At 38.3% G+C, this 24,656-nt stretch overlaps 1 protein-coding gene across 3 annotated transcripts in view; it reads right to left on the bottom strand.

Moving 5' to 3' along the window:
- CDK19 (cyclin dependent kinase 19) overlaps positions 1-24,656 on the bottom strand; it is a 128,680-nt gene that overhangs the window by 7,434 nt on the left and 96,590 nt on the right. For all 3 annotated transcript variants that reach the window (XM_032101482.1, XM_032101481.1, XM_032101483.1), the window contains 5 exons: positions 10,950-11,093; positions 10,613-10,682; positions 9,357-9,429; positions 5,392-5,489; positions 3,801-3,879 (listed from right to left, as the gene is read on the bottom strand). In XM_032101482.1, coding sequence (XP_031957373.1) covers positions 3,801-3,879; positions 5,392-5,489; positions 9,357-9,429; positions 10,613-10,682; positions 10,950-11,093 — 464 coding nt within the window. The remainder of the gene's footprint in view (positions 1-3,800; positions 3,880-5,391; positions 5,490-9,356; positions 9,430-10,612; positions 10,683-10,949; positions 11,094-24,656) is intronic.

A 24,656-nucleotide genomic window follows, 5' to 3' on the forward strand; every position in this document is an offset into this window, starting at 1 on the left:
AAACAGAGCAAGGCTGAATGCTGGGTGAAGTTCACTCTCAGAACAGACTTGCACACCTTGTGGGGGTATCCCACTTGTGGTCATTTCGCTTTTTTAATGAAACAAGCTGGACTTGAACTAGAAAGACAGTCTAGTGCCTCCTACAGCTCAGAGAGGATAAAAGGAACCATTTATAAAGCAGTAATCACCTAATGAATGAAATCAAAACACCCAAAATTTCACAAGTGCTCAGTGGCAGACATAAGGAACCACAGTAAGTTGTTCTAAGTGCTTCAATGGCCTTGTTCACTAAGAATCAAAACCACTTTTCAAACTTTCACTTTTCACCTGAAGAAGGCTGACAGCATTACTGCCAGAAAGGTAAGCAAATTGAGACCAAAGTTATATCATGCCTTCCTGGTTGCAAGGAAATTCTGTGGCAAAACAAGAAACAGGTTTCATTATGATTTCAGTCTCCTGTGCTTTTAAGTACCCTGCAGGGAGTGCTGTACTGGGAATAGGGCCCAGCATGGTGAACAATGTATAGCACCAGAAAATCTTACTGAAATAGCAGAAAAGTGAAAATAGACCAGAGATGTTGAAGACGAAAGAGGAGGAAACAACTGAAAGAAGAATCTGCCAAGGGAAGGAGAAGACTAGCAAAGGAAGAGAAGCCAGATAATTAAGATGACACTGGGACCTAGCAGGAAAAGAAACAGAGAAAAGTGTCACAGAAGGGAGAATAAAGGTTAAGAAGGAGAACACAAGAGTAAAGGACATAGAGAGCTCTTTTGGCTTCAGACAGCTACAGACTAAAAGGAGTATTTGAGGAAGTGGAGGGAAGGTCAGAAAATCAATAGAGTGCAACTCTGTCCTCCATGGTTAGACAGTTCTGGGAAAGACAACACATTCATTTGCTTTCAAACACCAGGGATGGCTCCTCCATCAGAGCACTAAACCACCTAAGAGAATTGCAAAGGAAAGCAATTTCACTCCAAATGTGAGATATGTCACTTGCTCATCATGTAAAAAAACCTTCAAATGACATGGATTGAATTAAAAAGCCTTACTACCCTTCCCCTAATATACTGTAGGGAACATTCCAGGATAGGGGTTTTTTTCCCCCCTAGTATATCCACTTATGTAATGATCAAAGCTTTAGTATGGCAGCCTTTTAATAAAAAGCTCACTTTATTAGTTTTTCAGAAATCTTGACAACCAGTTGCCACTAGCAGAAAATCCTTGATGCCCCCATCACCAAGAGGCTTTTAGTTACCTCAGATAAATGACATAAAAGATCTCCATCTATGCCAGTCATCACAATGGCCTCTCAAGATACATTCAGACAAAATTTGCAGTGATGTATTCATTTAAGATTACAAAGAAGGCTTGCATCTTCAAGGACTTAAGAGGGGGCTTGCAATTCCATGTCACATTTAGCAAAACCCATAATCTATCCTCCTGCATGTAGTCCTCAAATCTCATCTCAGTCAGGTTCTACTTCCTGGGAGATTTAAACTTCAATCATTTAAAAAGTTAATCAAACTAGCTTGTAAAAAAAGCTATTAAGAAGCAATTTATTTTTCATAATGGTTTGAGCTTCACTGACACAAACAAAACACCAATAACTAAGGTACTCTTTGTGTTAGAATTCTGAAATTTGTGGTTTCATAGGAGTGTTCGGATGCAAGTAAGGCAGTTACTATTGTGTGAGCTGAAAAACTGCAATTTTTTAATGTGTAAACAAATATGGAAGGGACTCTCACAAATAAAGGCAAGAGTTTATTGTACGTCCCAGGTTTTGTGCTTCAGATTTTAGCACAAAATTTAGTTGACTAGCCTGAGCTTGTTCTTGTGTGGAACTACTGCTGCTGCTGCCTGGGTAGAGACTGAGACCTGCTCTGTCAGTCTCCAGCTGGGGTCTGGCTGCCCTGCCTTACTGCACAAAAATGGCTTTCGCCAGCAAAAATACTGTCCTCAGGTCAGTCTGGCTCATGGCAGTTCCTAAATGACTGAACTTGTGAAAGGCCTACACTTAACAACACATTACCATATGTCACCTCTCAGGCACAAATTACCAAAATGAAATTTCAGTCCTACCTAGAAACAAACCTAGCAGAAACTTGCCTAACAGAATTTAAATATTTTACAAACGCTCATTTTAGCCTTGCTGACTAACAGTTAACAATATTGGAGAATGGATGCTTATGCTAAGTGTTACTTCCGATGCAAGTTCCAAATAAACAAACACAGACAACTTCTCCAGGTTTCCAAATGACTATACAGATATTTACAATTTTAAAAACAAACCAGTAAGGAACCAGTCTAAAAAAAACCCCAAAACCCCCTTTCATTTATGTCATAAAGCAACAAAACATGGCACAGATCCAACTTCCCAGAACAGTTTTTACCTCCACACTTTCTACACTGTGGGAACACATTCAATGAGTAATGTGTGACTTATATTACCTAAATGGTCTAAAAAAAGTTTAATTTGGAGTGTGCATAAATACCTGACTGTCCTCAACAATCTCAAAGACCATTTATATATTGGTTGTTTTAAATATAAGCATGCTATTGTCATCATCCCTGCAACACTCCCAGGGAAAAGACAGAAATTTACTTTTAAGTACATGGACTTAAATATAAAAAAGCCAGAGTAATTTGAATTCATAAGGTTTCTTCTTGTTTTTTGAAGCTGTAAGAGTTGAAGCAAAACTAGTAACAATTACAAACAAATCAGTATCATGACTATTTTTGCTCAGGAGCCTGTTTCCTCCTTTGGAAAAAACTATCTGGACACAAAACTCAGGGATACTACCACTTGCTCTCGGTACAGAAGAATCTGCAATATCTGTTCTGAAAACAACATTTGCTCTCTGAAATACAGTTTTAAACTCCTAGTTAGTCATGCTACGCAGAAAACTGAAAACAGAACGTTCATGTAGTCAAATGGTTTTTCCAAAAGACAACGGTCCTTCTTACATAGTCCTCAGATAACTACAGTTCAAGACTGTTCTCTTCTCTTTTGTTAGCTATACATCACTGTTGGTGCCTCACTGTACCCTGTTCAGTGAAAATAACACACTGTTTCCTACACTGTAGCACCATTGTCCAGCCTTCACAGCACTATGGGACAATCACTGTGGTCACGTAGCTCAGCTGAGCTACACGCACCAAGCAGATCAGATTATGTTGCAAACACACCAAAATTTATTATGCACACAAACAAGTTCTTGCCCATGTCTACAGGGCTATGGGAAAGAGAATATTCAGAGCAGATTGCTGCTACCAGAACAGTTCACAGTCCTTATTACTCCTTTGTCTGCGGGCCCTTAAAACATGATCAGGAAACTGTGTGCAGATGGATGAAATGTTCTGATGTAGTGCCAGAAGCAGCCTGCCACTATTTATTTGAGACCCCAACAGCCATCTACATTCAAATGGCTGGATGTATGCCAGTCATACAATGAAAATGCCATTCTTTTCATTTGCTCACAACGTATTTTCATCATGTGATGCTGGAGGAGATAGCAAGGTCTTGGAAGGACAGCAACTGAGAGCAGGCTACTGCTGACAGAAGAACCCTCCAGCTCATTCCCCACAGGTCAGGGCAAACCATGCTGGTGATATCACCTGAGACACCCCAAGTCATCTGACACTTTTCAACTGTCTGAGAAGCAGTTTTAAGAGAGCGTTGCCTTAGAAACACATTTTTGGTTAACTCTTCATGTTTCAGTACTTTCCATTTGGCACCATCATGCTTTCTTATTGCATACTTAGAAGTAAAAAAAATAGCCAAAAAAAGGAGTTTATTATACCTTATCCCCTTTCTCTTCAGGTTCATCTTCATTGAGGAATTCTCTTTTTGGATATGGAATCTGACAGCCAGCAAACACACTGAAACACAGTAAACAGTAAACACTCCACAAATATGTACATATGGCATACATTTCCTTAACACTATGTTAAAAACAAATGCATGTCACACAACTTCATTTCTGCTATCCGACGAATCCTGTTTCCACAAGTGAGTGGCAGTGTGAGCACCCAAGATAGGTGCTGATTGTAATGTCAGATCTCTTTGCTGTTGGCACAAGGCTGTCATTTAGAAATCATGGCATGGTTGAACATGCCCAAATGCCAGAACGACCACTTGTTGATCCAGATGGTAAAATGAACAAACGCAGTGTCAGAGGTTCCACAACACCCAGTTGGAACATGCATGGCTCACTGAATAAAGGGACTGATCCAAAGAGTATTAGTGTCTTATGAGCCTGCCTTGGCTTACAACAGGCTTCAATATATTTGCCAATTACAACTGCAGAGTTACTTTCAAAAAGCTTCTCAGGTCTTGTTTAGGGAAAAAAAGATCGCTTTTAAATTCATCTGGCCAATGGCATTTGGAACATTCCTTAATGTTTATCATCCTGTTATCCTGTAATCCATGGGGAGCTATCCAGCTCTACACAGGATAGCATCAGATAAACACTAAGCAGAAAATTACTGGTAGGTCTTGACCAGTATAAATTTCTTAGATTTCTGTGCCAACACTCAGAATACAATCAACATGACGTGGTTTTTAGAGGGGTGTAAACAGTTCCTAATCTTGCTGCTATGTAGAGTTTGATTTTTTCAAACAGAAAAAGAAATTTTAAAAATCCAACTAGTCTCAACTAGACTCCTTTTTCATTCCAGTGACTGTTCCCTCCTTTTAGTGTTGCCTGCTAGTTGAGGAAACAGTGAAAGCAAAGGTAGAAGTCTACCTGCATCAAGTTCATACGGATCATAATGCTGTGCACCACCATGCTTCTGAAAACTGGGAAGAGAAACTGACAAAGTCTGCCAGCTGGAGCTGAATATATCATTTGAACTTTTCATGACAATAAAATATACAGAGATATAAATTCTGTACTCTCAAGCCTTCTGAACAAGGGATTTGTGGGATTTTAGGCAGCCATTTATCTCTTCACTTTTCCCATACTGTTACCCTGTGAAAGAGGGCATGGGAATGGGCTGTAGGTCAGAGAACTGTCCCACTCCTAGGGAGAGGCACAATCAACCAGGCAATGGAGAACAGGGCTCTGAGGCTGTGTAAGGCAGAACAGAAGAGGGCAGAGATTGATTCTCTAAATACTGCAGTAATGTTGTCACTCTGGCTTTGGTAGCACATTCAGAATTACAACACTAGTGCAGTACTGGGTTATTTTTCATGACCACTCAGTTCTGGCACCAGTAGATACAAACACTTCTTACTACACTTGCAGCTTCTAATGAGCATGCCTGAGCTTCTACTTCTTATGGACACAGGTAGGTAGGTATCTGTGAATTTTTCAGCTATCATGTCATTTCAGGGACTAGCATGTAGCAGAAGGAAGTCACCCCAACGTGCACAAAAGAGGGAATACATACTCTGATGTAGGCAGAGGATCCTCTTGAAAGTAAGGGTCCTGCAAAGCCTGCTCTGAGGTAATTCTCTTGGTAGGGTCCATAGTAAGAAGCTTCTGAAGCTGCAAAACATAACATTAAAAATGGCAAAAAGCTTAACAAACTATCATTTTTCAAACTATGACTTGTATGTCTTGGATTGTGGATTACTAAATTATTTCTGGCTTGTCCAGACAAGCCTAAGTTAGCATTGCTTGTTCAGTGAAATTCCCAAGAACTACAATGCACATCCATCAAAGTACTGTGGTTGTGAAGTACTTCTCATGTAATAAACAGTTAAGTGTACCAGGCAATATTAATTGCTCAGGCTGAACCACTGCACTAAAGCAACGCTAAATTCAGCTGTCACGGGTTCATAAAGCATCATTTCTAAATAACAGCTTTTTCTTGTGGTATGTGCGCATAGCTTTTATACTGTTCTACACTGCTGACACAAAAGGAAAAAAGTGTCAGAACAGACTGAACATGACCAGGATTCTCCATATCTCCGCTTCAGGGATGGAAACAATAAATCTTCATTTCTTGCACTGGCAATATTCCAGAATCAGAGCACTCTGCTACTCATGCAGCTCCCAAACCCAGTCTAATTGGTACCAAAATAAAAAAGAGGAGGAGCAGACCCTTCCTAGTAACCTTTCCTCTTTGCTAGGAGGAAAACAAGCACAAATTTATTAGCCAGAATGCTTTTGACTGCAGCAGGCTATAAAAGAGGATTACAATATATTAGTAGTATAAAACAGGAATTATAGGCATATCACATCATTTTAAATAGTTATTTACTTATCACATTCTGATAAATTTACAGTAGGAAATTTGGGTGCTGAAATTACATTATACAGTATCCTGCTCTAACACAATGCTCTCTTAATTCAAGCCAGTAGTGAAAATAAAAATCCTTCTGCGAAGGACATCTCAGCTCAAACTCTCTTTCAGGTCTCCAACAAAAACTGCCTGGATATTCAGCAAAAAAATGTGATTTTGGCATGGGTATTTAGGGCTTTTTGCTCCAATAAATTAAAAACCTAACATACAATTTCATATTCTATATATATGCTACAGTAAAGAGCCTCAGTAAAAACACTCACCCTCCTCAAAAAAGGAAATACAGGGAATCATCTTTCTCAATAGTTGTAGTTAACCCTACTTGATAGATAAGGTCTCAAAATTCTTTGTACTTTTGCCATTTCCTTCCCAACTCTTTTTATTCCCATACTTTATGGGCAACAGACTGACAACAAAACAGAGCTATTTGGGCTGTCTCTCCACCTATCAGTTCATTTGCAACTAACTCCTAAATGGATTTCTGCTGCTTGCCTAGATACACCTCCAGATATTCCTGCATTGTACACACCTGGAGGGTTTGAATGGGCACTTATTTACTGTATTTTTGTGCAGTGACGTAACTTCTAACCCTACATTTTCTGTGGACCTTAACAAACGGAACTTCTAAATGTGATGTTGGCTCTCTACACAGTGACCTCACACAACACGGTATAGACAATAGTTTGGTACTCAATATCTTTACTTCAAATCACCTTTCCCTACGTGAAAATTTTTTGTCAGCTACAGCAGCTTCTGGCACCACTACAGGTTACGCAAATTTCCCAGTTCCTCCACCGTGACTGCAGGGACAAACATGCATATTCTGTACAAGGCCACTCCTGATCTTTGGTACCAGATGTCATCATTGACAGAAGACTACAGGGCATCAGCTTCTGCCTCCTGGACTCCTTCCTCAGACCCAGTTGCTGCAGCCCTACTCAAGAGAAAGCTCCTCCAGTTTTCTGCCATATAACACTGTCATCATGAACTGTCTCCAAACATGACCTGTATTCTTTGTCACTCATAGGGTAAGGTTAATGTACTGCAGCAGAAGACCTGATGATATCTTGGCCCTTTTAATGATCTGGTCATTCCCTTAGCATTCCTGCTTCACTTGCAAGGATACAATCAGCTTGCCCATTCCAAGTAATACCACACACAACATCCCTCTCAGCGAGATAACCTGCCTATCAGTGATGCTACTGTGAACCAACTTCTTTGAGAAAGTCTGGTTATCTGTAGCTTCTGGGGAAAATGAATAAAAAAATGTCTGGAAACAATTTGCTTTCAGGGCAGCAGCTGCTAAGACAACATAGGAAACCAATGAGACTAGACTTCATCAAAATCTCATACTTCCCAGTAGGTCTCAAGCTCGCTCGCTCTCAGGCTCCACTGGCCTGACATGGCAGCTATGAATACTATGCCTCTAACTCTTCCAGGACAGCAAGAACAGATGCCTCTTCCTGAATGGAAAACATTCTGCCCTTCACGTAGACATTATCATTCAATGTCAATCAGCAGAATGGCATAATATCATTCTCTCTGTCAAGAGTCACTTGCTATCCTGCACTTATCTACTTGATGCCATCTGTTCCCCATGCACCACACTTCCTGCACTCATTAGCACAGTCTCAATCAATGACTGTTCAAAGCAGATGTCTTCAGAGGTCACCCTGCAAGATGGAGGTTACCTCATAAAAATAACTACCTTGGATATGAACAAGGAGTTTTAGGGAGTCTGCTTCACAATACATGAACCTCCCCAGTACAGCAATGAGATATCAGGAAGGTAGTCCACACTCCTGGGCATTCTTATTCAGAGCTCTGGGAGACTACCCGATTTGAGATCAGCCTCCGTCTCTGTGGCTGATCATTAAACCACCCTTATTCACTCCTTGAACTGTGAGAAAAATCTAACAAATTAGCCTCCTTAGTGAACTAAGTCTTCTTCATGATATTCAGAAAGAACAGCAGAGTATGGTAGTTTCAGTGTTCTTTAGAGATCTGGTTAATATTTCCCCTAGGAAAAGCAGCCTACCCACCCAAGACGACTCTCAACTCAGTGTTCAGCCTTGATGAATTAGCAGTATAAGCTGACAGCAAGCAGGTTTTCTGGTGGATTTCACTTTTACTAGGAAAACATGGAAATTCATGTGCTAACTAATGATGTCTCTTAAAATTGTCATCTTCTCAGTTAGACTTACCCTCCAGGTGATTCCACTGGATGCCCAGTAAGTTGAGTTTAAGAAATTTTAGTTCTTTTTTTTTTCATCAAGTCTCACTCTTCTTATGGAAATTCTTCCCTTCCACCCACTTGGTATCAACCTATTCTGTTTCCACAGCTATTTGTGTCATCATCCAGCGACTACTAACGAGTTAAAGAGCAAATCTTTGCCAGGACATAGAGAGATGACTGCTATGCTGAATTTGTAACTGAAAGCAGACCACTGAAACTCAAGCTGCCCTAAGAGCCTCATTACAGACCTCCCTGTACATGGCATTAGCAAAGTCACTTTGAACATCGTTCCTAAATTTAGACAGCACCAAGTCATCACAGAGGCATCCAGAAATGATGCAGTATTAGACAGAGAAACCCTGTGTTGGCCTACAACGGATGACTCGACTAGGCAACCAGCAAATATGTATTTAGGGATTTTGTCTGGAATCATTGCCAGAACAGTGGTGGACTACTCTCAGAGGGAAGAAAAAGAAAACCAAATTACTACAAGAAATTAATTTCTCCTTTCCTCTTCCCTTTCTTCACAAAGCTCTTTTAGCTTTTGGGGGTTCTTTAGCTCTCTGAAGCCATACAGAATCAAGACATATATCATACTCACTCTCTTATTTGCACAGGAGACCTAAAGGTAAGGCTGGGTATCCAAGTGTCTTGCAGATCTTAATTAGAGAAGACTCTCAGATCTTCAATACCAGCAGTTTAAGCAAAATGTGTATGAAGAAAACACATTTCAAAAATGGCCAGTTAGTGATAAATAGCTTTCTTTAACATTGGGGTTCATTAGAATGAGATAGGAGAACAGATACAGATATTACGCTTAAGAAATGCAATTTCATTCCTGTCATCACAGCAATTTTCAAGTTGCACCTACCAAAAGAAAAACTTTGCTGTCAGGCTTGACTTTGTGTTTCTCCATGTATTTTATGAGGCTACTATTGGCATATCTGAAAAATACAGTTAAAGAAAGACATGTCTGAAATAATAGTGCATTAAAAACATGTAACTCTATCAAGTGACCACAGAAACATTTCCCAACCCTCAGTAAGTAAACTGGAAAAAGAACTGCTATCAGAAGACACGTCAGATATTTACCTAGCAGTTGCACACATAAAGTGTGCTTTTCACCAACTGGAGAGCAATCAACTGTGTAAAGATTATTTCCATGAAGCAGGCAACTTTTATAGTATATGGATAAGCTGTTGATAAGGATATACGACAGAGACAATTTGAAGTTTATACTCTATTTTTCTAAAGCAACTCTGCCACAGAAAGCGTTCAGCAGTTTGTCACAGCTCAACATTTAAGCTATTAAGTTGCATCCAGTTAAAACTTGGCAGAGCAGTTAGATTACCATTCTGTCTCCCCAACCTGCAGAAAATCATACAATCCTTACAGCTCCCAAACTCAAAAATGCTCTAAATACTTATAACCTGTGCCTTGCCTTCAATTTACGACTCCAGACGTTATCTAAAGACATTTTCAAAAGAAAGAAGCTTCAAAGAAAAGATAAACTTCATATCTTATATAAAGCCAGTGTAATGAATCCATGTCAGAGCTGGAAACAGAATCCAAAAACTCCCAAATCCGCGTCCTCTACCTTACTTTAAGAAGTCCATGTGACTCCTTACCAGCTCTGATCAATTATCACCACTTGACTCATTTAGCCAAAGCACCGGAAACAGTAGAAGTGGAAAATTCGCAGATCCCAGACAGGCTTTGCATCACAACCTACTGAACATGTTACTTTCAATAGAAATTTCTGTCCAACACATTGCTGTCTTCACATACCCGCTTGTCAAAAATACCAGTGCTTCCCTATTCTTTCTCCCACAAAATGAATGAAGTTATCTTGAACATGTAATAGAAATGGGTTAAGCAAGCTCATTTGTCTGCGTCTGTCATAGATTAAATTACACTTATGACAACCCCTTCTAGAGAAACGAGGAGGTTATTCAGTTATGTTCTTAACAAGCAGCTGAGGGAGAGAACACCATTCAAGTAAACCACCTAATTCAAACAGGACAGCTGTTTGAATCCAAATACTTCAAAACCCCCTCCCCAAAAAGTCAGAGCCGATTTCTGCCTCCACCACACTCAATGAGCTGTTGTTACATTATCATCACTTACGTTGTTCTTCTAAAATCTTTCTGAAGAGTTGGATATTCTGGCATCTTCCTTATGTCTTCCCAGTCTTTATCTATGGTAGTGCAGAAAAAAGAAAAAGCATTTACAGTTCTGAATGTGTAGGTTAAGTAATACTCAGGAAGAAACAACTACAGGAGTTGTTTGACTTCCTATTTGTTGGCCAGTGCTATTGTTCTTTAATTGTCAGCATTTCCAAATCCATCAAACTGACAGTTGCTTTGTACCTATAAAAACAACTAGTAATTTCCTTTAGAAAAAAAACCCAACAAACAAACAACTCAGTAGCACTATGTCTGCTGCTTTAATGAAAATAAATTACCTGCAGGGAATCCCATTACACTGAAAATGCGGTCTAGCTGATCGTGATGAAAAGGATTACTTGTTTTGATATCCTCCTGGCGACAGTGAAATATAGGTTCTGAAGTCAACAGTTCAGCAAATATGCAGCCGATTGCCCAAATATCTACAAAAGAAGGAAGATAATTAATAAAATTTACTGTATCAAATTGCTCTGGTTTTTGTTTCTGCACAATTTCTCAACCTGTATAACCACAGTAAGATAAAATGCTTCACATTTAAAAACAATGCATTAATATAATCCATTAAAAAGGGTAAAATCTGGAGATATGTTTTCTTTAAACCAAAATTAGAGTCTCAAAATCCAATTTGTACAGTGGCAGTCCAGCATTTAACAAAGTCACAGTTATGGCAGAAAACTACACAATATTTGCTTACAACATAGCTTAAAGGGCATACAATTGACCAAAGATTATCCCCCACAAAGATACACTGAAATAATACTTCTACCACATATTTCAGAACAGGTAATTGATAACCAAATAAACACTAACGAGGAAAAGACTAATGGCCCATATGTTAAACCAAATGGTGCAAGATAGTTAGAATGAGGAAAAAAAGATCCTAATTTTAATCAAGTATAGAAGTATATATAGTGATTACCAAACTTTGAAGAAATTAAAATCTTACTTGACAATTGACTCCCAGAGCAACAGTACTTTGTCTCATCTACATCTCATGTACATAAAGAAAACAACAGCATATCTGACAGTTGGACTTGACGATCTTAGAGATCTTTTCTACCTTCATGATTCTATATACTGCAAGAAAAAAAACCAACTTCTATTCCATAAAATTCTCATTAATGTGATTTTTTAGATTAAAACTATTGTGGACAAAACCATTAATTTACAAGAGAATAGTTTTCAGATTACATGTATTCATTCTAGTTACTGCTTATTACCAGCCATCTTAGTGTTCTGTACGACCCAAATGCTTAATTATGCATCTTAAAATGAAAGTGCAAATTTGCCAGTGAGAAGAAGGTTGTTACCGGCCAAGAAAAAAAAAAAAATTAAAAAGGATTTAAGGATTTGCTACACTGACAAATATGTGTCTGGGACACTGGGATACAACTTTGGAAGAAGATGTTGAGATCAGACAAATAAGCATAGTCTGCTGAACACAAGAGTGTGGAAACTTGTGTAGTAATAGAAGTTAAATTAAATGACCCCAGGAAACCTTTTTGATTTTTTTTCTAATTTAACAGAATAAATACAAAAGCAATTTAACTTTAATGTATAAGTCAATGAGATACAAAATTATTTAACCAGAGTTTAGTTTATTAGATGCAGACTAAAGAAAACACTGAGAAGTGCCTCTTGGTTAATATGAAACTCCAAACCCCACTTGCTGTCAATGGTGGTGTTTGGCCAATGCTGCCTTATAAGACACAGGATGTCCTTTAAAAAAAGCACCACTCTCCTGTAGGTAGAAATAGAAAGACAAGCCATCACACTCTATTTGCCAAAACCAGTCAGTTCCATTTCCATCATGTGTGGAGCTTGAGGTGTCCCAGTATATATAACCCTTTCTTCCAACCTCCCTTACAGGAAAATCTGATAACATTTTGTTCAGACTTTACAGTTTTGACAGGGTATAACTTGCTCTGTGCATTACATCACATTCTTGAGGTTTTATCTTCCTTTGATATTCCTATCAGCCTTATCTGCATGAAAACAAGATCTTTAGCTGTGGAGATTTTATCTGCTCAAGTAACTAATGCAGCATATTAATCACAATTGCTGCCTGGGTAGTAGGCATAAATTATCTACTCCAGAATGGAAATTACTTATTAATTGAAGAATAGAATCTTCATTTAACAGTATCTATTCACTCATTTTCATAACAGATAGCAAATCCTTTTGGAGATGGCTTATCTAGAGGCCAAAAGAATGGCAGCTCTCTTAGTTTTTGTGGCTTTTTGCAGTGCTCACTGTACATCACATTGTGAGAGAGAAGCTGGACCACTGCTCCTTATTCCATTCATTACTGCTCTATCCAGAGTGACCTTTTCCTTTTAATGAAGAAAAAAAAAAAGTAAAATCTAGTATACTCCCTGACAGCAAAGCTGAACTGGGAAATCTCCCTGATGTGACACACCAAACTTCTAAACTCTGTTTTGCCTTCATCACCGTCACTGTGTGAGAGCAGAGCCACTATACAGTGCACAGAGAGTGTACTTTATACCCTCTGAGAATTCGGAAAGACAGACATTTTACCAACTGGATGTTACGTCTGTATAAACACTGGAAATTCCCAAGCTGGTGTTATAATTTTCTGTGGGATGGCATTACTGGGCAAGTCAAGCATGAGACTACTTTAACTCTGAGCAGCTGTTACATTTTCTAGCAGTTCATATGCTGGCGTTCAACCCTTTATGCTTCTTGCCAGATATTCTTCATCTCCAAAGAGCTAATATAAAGTAACCCAAAAGACTTGGTACAGAAAACCTGAAGCTTTAACTTCTGTAAGAAAAGATTAAAGAGATGGAAAAGGCCTTACAGCCATGCAGCTCAAGCACGTCAGGGTCTTCACTTCATGAACCTTTTATGTAACCTCATCTTGAACACATCCTTGGCATATATTGATACGATTCACAGTTAATGATTTTCTGCCAAGATTAGCTAGTTTGTTTGTTTCTTGTAAAAACATTCATTATTTGCAAAAAATAATGTACCACATGTGGCATTTTTTCTAGCAGGAATGCCTCATTAAATTCTGCTAAGTTTAAACACTTCATAAATACAAGCAGTCTTAGTAGGTATTTATCTCCTATACTGTTCATAATAGTCAACCAAATACAAATTTTAGGTCTAACTATGGAAAAAAAGTCCTTGTCTAGTGCCATTTAAGGTTTTCCATTTGTGATCCTTCAAAATTAATGATTATTACATCTATTCCAAATATATTCCAACTAACATGTACTACCCCTCAGAAGTGGGCAATGACAGAGCAGAGCTTAAAACACACAAGTAGTATTTTTCAAGTACAATGTATTATTAGTCTAATGCACATCATCGGCCTCTAGCCCAAAAGCAGCTTCTTATAATGTTGTATAAAAATTTCATTATAAATAAAACTTTTTTTAAAGCACGCACCAAAGTGGCAAAAATTATCCAACAATTACTTCTCTCCTCTCCCCTCTACTAATGATCAGGAGGGTGAGTGACCTCACTGCTCTTGAGCCAAAGTTAAAACTACTGAAGGTATCCATTTGTTATGTCCCAGACCCACTGAAAACTGGGACACAAAGGTCCTACAGAGTTGCACTGGGTACTGAATGTTTTCCCATCTGATGTCTTGGGAGGATCCTAATAAGTCTGCCAGAGTAACACAACCATTTCTGTAAAGATGGCTCTGTTTCCTACAGTCTCTTCTACTGTCATCAGGCTTCAGGGCCGACCCATGGTAAAATTTTTTTACTGTTTGTTGGGCTGGGTTGTTTTGTTGGAGTTCTCCTCCCCTCCCAAGACTTACAGATTCCTCACTTTCCCCAAGTTCACACTGGAACTGAGTGTAAGCCAATTTTGCTCCCTGGCTCTAGAAAGCCAAAAACTTCCCCAGGTTCCATTCAAACCTGTTCTCAAGTGAAATATTCTTCCACTATGACAATACTTCTCAAGTACTTACATAATTTTACAAAAAGAAAAAAAAAATAGCCTTTTACGGATGGACACTTGTGATTGGTAAACACACTTCCCATACAAATTATTAAAAGATTATTAAAATATTTCTATGGCTGTCTATGTCCCAGTTTTAAAACCTGGGGCTCTAATAGCTTTATAGGTCAGCTGAGAAAATCCTGTGTGTCCTGCTCTACTTTAGCACTGTAGCCAAGAAGCAAGAACAAAGGGATGGTGTTTCAACGATAGGGCTGATTAAGCAGACAAATGCTCGTGTATTCTTTCATTTCTGTGGCACAATAATCTCATGTCTGTATTTGTTCCAGTATCTTGGAAACATTATTTAAGAATAGTATGACCACTTAAGACAATAAGACAATTTATTAAGCAATATCCTTGACTCTTAAAAGGAAACATCTTTTCCCATGCATATTAACCAAAACTTTTCACTGAACACAGGACAGAACCCAAGATTCAATACATCGTAATTCTTAACTATATCCAAGAAAATAAATAAACAGTCTCTTAGTGTCATAGAATTCTTTAATAAAATTCTCTTAAAGAAAGTAAGTAAAGACTTGGAAAACACCTATTTAGGTGCAATCAATCTGAGGAATTCATCATTAGTGAGGTTTAGCACAATAGCATCAGTACTCAACCAAACTGCTTTTTCCTGTGGTTGTTTTGAACACAAAGTCTAGACTCTTGGACACATGTGAATGCTGGTAAAGGCAGTGAAGAGCAGAAGGACAGACAGCAGAATACAGCTTCCCTGCACCTGCCAAGGGCTAATGCAGCAACCAGGGTACCCAAAAGCTAGTTAGCAAGGCCTTAGCCCAAACAAGGCTTTTCAGGTCATCTCTAAGAACTACAGCATTTACTTAAGATCCTCCAAAACTTTCCAATCAAGGCAAGGACATCAAGCACACCAACAGACTGGAAATCTGAAAAGGGGCTGTACAGGCAAATGTTTTTAATTTTTTTCAAGTAACCATTGAGTGGTCTAATGAAAAGGTATAACCTCTATTAAAAAATGTCCCATCTGATGCTGAGCACAACAGCACATTCTGGCCATACTTGGAATCTTTATACACAAGAGTCTAGGAGCACAGAGATACTACAGAAAAAGAGTTTATTAATTTTTATGCTGGTTTTAACACTAAATGAGATCTAAATAATGTATCTTTAAAGAAGGATTTCTTTGGTCTGGTAAGGTGAACAGAACATGCCTGTTATATATGTTCTTTTATCACACATATACACAAGGGAAAGACCTTCCCACTCATACATGAAGCTCCCAATTTTTATGTGCTTCATTTAAACTGTAGTCAGCAAAACAGAAGGTTGAGGAAGTGGTTAGTAGCCTTTTAAATTTGACACCTTCTACGGAGAATGGAAAATGGAGTCAAACATTTACATGTGACAGGCTTTTCAAGGGGAAGCAAAAAAATCGTGTCAGTGGGTTAAGGGTCAAAAATTTGCCATCACTCTTTGATGCTGGGCAATGTTGACCAATTTTTAACAAACAGCATCTCAACAGACCTTGACTGAAGAATAGCTTACACTGTAAAGCCATGAAGATGACTTTGCTGCAGACAGAAACAACACCTCACACTAATCTGAGGTATGTTCACAGCCAGCCAACCATGTATCTAAGAACAATGTTTTATTTCAAAAGCGCATCATCTTCCGTGCCATGATGTAACATCAAGATAATTCAAAACTCTTAACTGCAAAACCATACTAACTTGAATAAGTAATGAAATCCATTATCCTTACTTTTCTTTTTACCTGTATGCCTTTATCCTAGACCCTTTAATTAAGCTGCCTTCTTCTCATGTTTGCACTAACAATTTAATTAATTTCAATTAATACAACCCTAAAAATTTTAAAGCATCTTGACTGAAATTCTGAGTTCACTTAAATCATCATTTTCTGCAGTGTTTTAATGGGCCAGGCTTTCATTATTCTCTCTTAACAGAGGTATTTCTAGGTTGTCAAAATATTTTATTTTCCCACTTACATTTCTACTCCTCAGTGTATCATTAAATGAAGATCCTGGATTATATGATTTCAGACTTCTGCTATGCATTAGATACATTATCTAGCTTGCAACATTAGACTTAAATTACTGTGCTAAGCTTGACAACACAGATACAATAGATTTAGTACAGGGAGTGGCACCAAATCCAGAGGCCCTAGGTAGTCCTTTCATGCAGCAAAAATATGATTTCAAACGGCGAAATCCTGTTAAAGAACTTAATCCTTAGTTTACAGAACTTCACATCCAAGAATTTGGAAATTCCAGGTTTACGGTTCTGCATGAAACCTTGTATTTAACATGTGCAGATTCCTGAAGACAGGAATCATCAAGGCTGAAATCTTACCAACAATTGTACCACAGAGCACAAGGATTCGACTTTTGCCAGCATCAGCACCTTGAGAACAAAACCTTCACCAACATTATATTGCTTTTGCAAAGATTTTCAGTGTATTTTCTTTTCAAATACTCTTCTCTCCCCACATCAGCCCCAAATCCTACACATACCACATTTTCATCAGCAATTCTTTAACTCCTCACTTGTGTCTTCAAGACTACTGCTGTATAAACTACAGATTATCTATTACATTAGCTAGCAGTAGAGCAGCTAACTTCCTTGGGAGCATGGAGTGATGGTTGCATGAATGCAGAATAGACTGACAGTTCCATCTTCTTCCTCCTCTTCTTTCAGTTCTTCCAGAACCTGGGGCTACTCCAGCCTCAGGTGGTGTCACTTCAGGGCAAGGAATTAGGTCAGTGGGACAAGCGCTTAGTTCTGGCAGGGAAAGTGTGTTACAGCCTTGCTTTTTCCCTAATCCTAAATCTTTAGATTGTTGGAGATGGCAGAGGAACATTATGACAACTCCAGTACCTCCAAGATTCAGCAAAGAACATACTGCTACTTTTGTTTCAGCAACAGCCATGCTTAGGGTCCAAGAGGTACCCTGGCAAGCTCTCAAGCTTTTCATGGAAACAAGGCTAAAAAGAAAAATGGCCTTTCAGTGACAACTCTTCAAAAGTCTGAGGAATGGGTGACAAAAGGCAGCTTCGTCATTTCAGGGCTACTTGCCCCTACCAAATATCAAACAACTGCATCAAGTAAAGGAAGTATGAAAACTTCTTATTGCAAAGGTCACGAGTCTCTCTTATACTGCAAAGTATTAGGCAGGTCTAATACAGAAATTGTTACTATTTCCTCCTATAATGATGACAGAATTAAGAACAGGCAAGATTAGACACTGTTTGGTAAAATAGTATTTACAAAGCTTTTCAGGAAATACGCACAGCTCTGCATTTCATAAAATCATATGAAAAAACTACTGACAACAGCAAATAAGAAAGCGGTACATACTCTTTGAAAGGGGAATATAATTTTTTTTCTAATTAAATGCAAAATATTTTAATAAACCAGCTTTTTTTGTACACAGTGGAGCTCTGAGCAGGTAAACTCCATGCTAACTAAAGAGGAACAGTGACTTTGTTATCTGTTGTGTGCTCTCACTTGGCTTGTGTCCTTAGCTATTACAACTTTTTAATAGGTCCAATATGTCAACACCTTCAGAACTAACTTAAGGTCAGCTAAAGCCCTGCTATCTGGTAGATTGAGTTGTGATAAGGAACATCTGTGAAGAATACTTTCTTGGACAGTTCCAATTCACAAGCCATGACAGTCTTTTTAGAAGTTATTAAAGCTTTTGATGCCTACTTTATTTCAGTCAATGGAGAGGAATGCACATGAACAAACCTTGCCTCCCAGACAGTACCATTGGAGAAGCTTCTTTGTCCTTCCAAACAGAGTGTTTTACTTTACAGTATCTTAACGTTTCTGTTACTAAGGTTTTCAGTCCTACAGTTATTTCTAGTAAGGCACTGACAACAACTCCAACGTAATTATAGGCAACTCCATTGGATAATACATGAAATAAACCGGCGTGAGGAATAATTCTGCTGTCAGTCACAGTTATTGACAAGAAGTCAACTTATGAAGCAATCACACCTGTCCTGAAAACCAGTCATTCTACTTGATCAGTGCTGTAATGTTGAAAATTTCAGTTGATATTGCTGAAGTAATTATACCTGAGGATCAAACTGATGGATCAGCTAAAACAACTCCTCTGCACCAGAAGTATGCTTCTTGTTAGGATAGCAAGCACTTGGTTTTCAGCCAAAATCAACTCTTATGAGCCAACTTTTCAGATTTGGTAGCAAAAAGCGCACATTAAAAGCCTTTACTACTGCACAGTATAATGAGGGTAAAATGTTTATGGAACCAGCTTTCACAAGGAAAACTCCTGTCTTACTTCCCTAAGTAATCTTTCTTTAAAAAACCTAAATCTTTTTTTAAACTGAGTTCATGGCATAGGTTGCTCAGGAAGATTAGAGAATCAATGCGGCTACTGCAAAGCTCATCTGTCTGGTAAAGGGCGAAGTCAGTGAGATCCTAGGGAAGTATGAGGCCCCATGGTTATTAACAGTTTGGAAGAACACAAAGCTGATACTTGGAGGGAAAAACAATTAGAAGGAAAAAAGACACGGAACTAAAACTATGACCAGTATGGAGGATTTTTGGCCCACAAATCATTGACAACTCTTGATCTACATGGGACTAAGCGTAGACAGATTTTTGAAGGCACTTCTTGCTCAAAAGTGGGTTTTTATCACAGCTATTGCTATAGAGGATATTCTGCCTTCTGAGTACTTTTATATTCTTTTTCCTGCTCTCAAATAAGCCATGTACAGCCAAGTCAATGCAACAGCATATGTGCCAAAATACCAAACAAAACGGCAAAAGCATCCAGTACTTCCCTTTGTAAGTGTTGCAAGGGGAGAGAGTCATGAGAATACAAAAAGTATTGGGTGACCACATGTGGAAGCTTACACGTTAATTTACCAAGCAATCCAAATCAGGACAATTAGCAGATTGTAGTTGTGATTGAAGATTTAGTGGTTTTGTTCTCCTTTTCTTTCCTTTTTTGTTTTTATTGTCCAGAATGTGTGTATTTGTCAAGTTAATTCCAGATGCTAAGTGACATCCCAGGTCCTCAGACAAATAATCCATTCATTGAGTTAACAGAAACAATTTACAGCATACTTGTACTGGAGCACCCCATTATCCTTAACTGACTTTATCTCCAGTGTCGCTGTCCGTGGATTGGCGGTGCCGGATGGTGAGGTGCCGTAACCCTCCTAAAAGCATCTCCTTAGCGAAGCCGCTTGGCAGGACCAGCACACACACACACACGCGCACGCACACACACATGGATAGCTCCAGAAAATGGGTCGATGACACAGAACAGGAAGGATCTTTGTATGGGGTTCCACGGGAGGTGTTTAATGCAGCCATGCTCCTGTAGGGTTCCAGGGATGAAGACAAAGAACATTGGAGGGTCCAGGTTTAAATACGGGAGCGGGCGATCATCAGAGACCAATGATCCGAGGGCACGGGGCCGGTACAAAGGCGGGACTGGGGAATGGGAGCCAATGGGAAAACTCTGGGGGGGTGGTGAGGGGCAAGAGCCAATGGGGGGAACCTGGAGTGGAGAACTTTCTAGCGTGTGGGATATATAAGGTAACAAGGGGCAGGGAGGCCAACAGCCAACCAGGGAAGCAGAACTGGGGTATATTAACATACCAAAGCACAGCATCCTGGGGGAAGCCTTTTCTGTCACCCTAACCTGGGGAGGAATCTCTGGTACTAGGGATGTCTCACCACTGGATTCTCTTTGGCCTTTGTACCACAGGCCCACCAGCCTCCATATCCAGGACAATACCATTAAGCAGCGTCCCCATTTTATAGATAATGAAACAACACTTGGGATGGAATAAATGAAATGTGGCCAACTACACACAACACTTGGGACTGAATCAGTATTTAAAGTCAAGTCTTTTGAGACCCAGCTTACTGTCCTAAGAAATGAAACTCAGTCTGGCCCGCTTTAAAGTACCTCCATTGGTTTTACACCAGCAGAGACAGGTCAGACTCACAGTACTGTTCTCATTCTTCTGACTATTAAACTACTACAACACCTCTCAGACTCTTTAGAGTTGACAATGGCCAGCAGCTTTACTTTCTAACGTCCAGACATAACATATTTGAGAAGCAAGAGTAATAGAGGAGTTAGAAGAAAGCAGGAACTAGATCACAAAAGAGTTAATGTGTTACAGTTTGCAACAATCCTGCAGACTCTACTCCTTGAGTTGCTGTCAGCATCCCAAGCTTCCCAAAATACTTACTAATATAACTTTAAAATATTCTAATTAGGTGATCTAATAATCCTTTATATAACTTTACATTTCTTAGATTATTGTAGTAGTGTAGAAAATGCTTTTTATTTTTTAATAAAAGAAGCTTATATAGTATTCTAGACATATTTTCCTATTTTAGAGAGCAAGAAGAAAAAACAGCAGTAAATCATCCAGTATCTGCAATAACTAGATAAGAGAGCAGCAATTAATCCTTGGTATTAAAATATTTTGCCTCTCAGAAAAAGCGTAAGGACAACTTTGATAATCAAAATTAAGAAAGTTTACCACATGCCAAAACAAGCTTACCACAAAGTATCATCTGAATCCAATTACTCCTCATGTTGTATAACATTTCCCAGGGCATGAACAAGGCTCCCTTCTTGGTGTAGCCTGAGCTTTTCTTTTCAGCATGCATAAATGAGTATTTTCAAGCCTCTCTGATTTATTTTTCTAGTTTTTCCACAACCCCATCCTCAAATCACAACCTCTCACAAACAAGAATGTGGATTCCTGTGCAGCAGTCAAATGCTGACTATGGATTTGTTCTTCTCAATTATTTCTCATGGATCTTTAAGAACTGTCCCCCTGCTCCTGTGACTCCACAGACAACAGGTGGGAACCTCCCCTGTACATTTCTCCTGAAGAGTTTTCAATCGTCTGGTTGGTCCCACCCATAATTTCTCATTTACCAGATTTTCCAGATAGGTCTTATTTTTTTTCCTCCCAACCCTCCCAGAACATGAGACCAAAAGAATTTCAGGCATCAGTCCAAGATATCCAGAGGCCCACAGCCTGGCCAGCACACCAACAATCTGTGCACGCACAGTAAGGACATCTGATGCACTCGGCATGTGCGGGACTCACTGCATAAGCAATATGGAACACATATGGACATACTTCCTTCCTAAATCCAACATAATACACCCTAGACATTTCCCTCTCTTTTTTTCCTGCATGAGGGCAAACAGAGTTGCTGAAACTCTGACAGATCCTAGCATTCATTATAAATTCATTCATTCTCATACACCAAATATTTTCCTGTGACATGTGCTTTCAATGGCATTTTGATATCTGCTTATACCTTTCACACATTTCCAGTTTCCATAACTACATGGTAGTCTGGAAATAGAATGAGGTGACAGTGCACTACCCAGCCTTTGAATTACAGTTTCTCTATACCTAACTCTCATTTGGGCTGGTAAATGCAGTTACCACACAGCCATTTCTGACATTTCTGCTGACTTATAATTTAGACAAGTGCAAAAAGGTAACTAAGAAATAGAGATTTCTCAGTTTTCCAGACTTATTTTTTCACAATAAACAAGCCTACCCTTTTTTGGTTCATGACAGTGTTTTAGCCTTGCTTAATGGGTGGTTGAATGATCACTTTTTGTCAACAAAATCCAAACCATCTGAAATATTCTAAGTCACCTAATGCCATTTATCAAATATGCTATTGCTTTAAATTAAGGCAAGTGGTAAGGAGAGGTAAGATAACATGCTTGTTTGATAGCACTGATAACTATACAAGCTGCAGCTTGATAAAAACAAGTCATAATTATGTTATTACCTTGATATGCTACAAGATGCCCCAGAATGAATCATACTAGGGACTGCCACATGCTTTCTTAAAAACCTATGATGAAAGAGTTCTTCTACTTGCTTTACCTACTAAAACATTCTTTTCTAATCTGATGTTCCCAGAGTAAAAAAACCCAACTGATTAATGTCTCCTTTCAAGCTCAAAGTCAGCTTAACTTTTCCTTCATTTTACTACAATCATTTCCTTTGGTTTCCTTAAGATTAAAGTGCAGAAGTCTTTGCCCATGCAAGAAAGGAGCACTGTATCTTGCACTGTACCTTACTTCAACCTTGTTTCTTTAGTATTTTGAGCACAAAGACATTTTCCGTTGTCCTGGATTTTCTGGTCGTTCAGTAATTTTATTAAAGTTTCCATGATGGCAAGCAATTTACATTTTTGCAGTTACTTGGTTTCACCTGAAGCTTGTTCAAGTTACTTTTATTTGCAGGTTTTACATCTTTGCTAAAGTATTATAATGAACACAGATTCTATAGAATAGAAATAGAAACAGATTCTATTTTTGAATTATGATGCTGAAAATCTAGAAAACCTTGACCTGCCATAGTGAATTTAGTACAGATTAAATTGTGGTAATGGAAAAGAGAGTGAACTTTGGCTTCTACAACACCATTTTCCCAATTTGCATTCATCTGGTAAGTTAATTACTCATAACTATAGGAGCAGATATTACATGTGAAACTTTATTAACAAGTAGGGCTTACATTATAAACATTCACAGTTCAGGAAACGAAATAATACTCTCCATGAAACCCTAACATGGGCTTTTTACTATCCTTTTAACATGCAGAAAGCAAAAGCTATTTCTGTTCTTCAGCAATACTATATTCCCGATTCCTACATCTCTTTAAAACATGATGTCAAATATATGATGAACAACTACCTGTTCTGCAAGGAAATAAATTAAAAGTAGAATATTTCATTCATAGGAAGAGACAAACTAAATAAACAAAAAATGTCACTGAAAAATCACCCCTAAAATAATGAAATATGCTTAAGTATTGTTTTGTGTAATATATAGCACTTTCTAAACAGACTGTATTCACTCCAATTTTCCCTCAAAGTTAAACCCACAAAATGTAACTAAGATCAGGTCCAGAAATCAAAACCAAAAATCCTGAACAAGTCAAAAGTCAAATTCTAATTTCAGTCTGATCTTGTATGAGAATTATTTACATGCAAGCAAGCACACCTAAAGGCTTTATTACAAGAATAAACTGGAAACTATAGTAGACAGTGCCCAGGATATTTTGAATACACTGCTAATAATTAAATTATATGTGAAACAAAGATAAGGAAGAGAGTATTACATGTAGAATATAAAAAATGCATTTAAAATAAAGTAAAAACAAGATAAAGTCAGTAAAAACCTAAGCAAACATCTGAATCATGTAGCGGCTGTTGGACAATGTTGAGGACGTTGTAGAAGAGAACTGATGACAATGATTTCCTAGTAAATTCAAACAAAAATATTTCTCACTATGAAAAAACTGAAAGAGAAAACTCTGCTTTTAGCCTTATGTGTATTTACTAATCAATAAAAGTACTATATTATCTAAAAGACATGGGAAAATAGCTATGGAAAACAAGTAGCTATACTCAATAACCTGTCTTTTTTTTTTTTATAATTTGCTATATCTAATCACCTTTCTTCTAAATTATTGTTTCCAACTCAAGAGCAATTATGTGAGAATCTTGATTTTTGAGTTATTACTAAAAGCAATACATTAGACTTCCTGAGAATTATGTAATATTAAGAGATCTTAAAATTGTATTTCTTGCACAGAGATTTAAGAGAAAGTTTTAAAAGTTGCATCATCTGCCAAAAACATTAGCATCTGATTTAAACTCTCACTAGCATGCTTAGCTCATGAAAATGGCCTTTTTTCAAGTGCACATAGTGCTTGAAGCAAAACACAAGTCTGGACTCAATAAACTGCATGAACATCACCGCTGTCATTTTGTTACTCTCTTGTTCCCTCTGCCTTAAAACTGCATATATATCAGCTCCATGTACCTTTTTTCTTTTCCCTTCTCTTCAATCACATGCTCCTCTAATCCTTCAATCAGCCTACAAATCTCAACTTGCAACTTCCCTTGTTCTCATTTCCGTATTTTTTATCTTGCTGCCCAAACTGTTTTGAGTGCCCCTCAGCA

Source organism: Corvus moneduloides, chromosome 3 (genome assembly GCF_009650955.1).
Source record: "Corvus moneduloides isolate bCorMon1 chromosome 3, bCorMon1.pri, whole genome shotgun sequence".
Classification (NCBI taxonomy): Eukaryota; Metazoa; Chordata; class Aves; order Passeriformes; family Corvidae; genus Corvus; species Corvus moneduloides.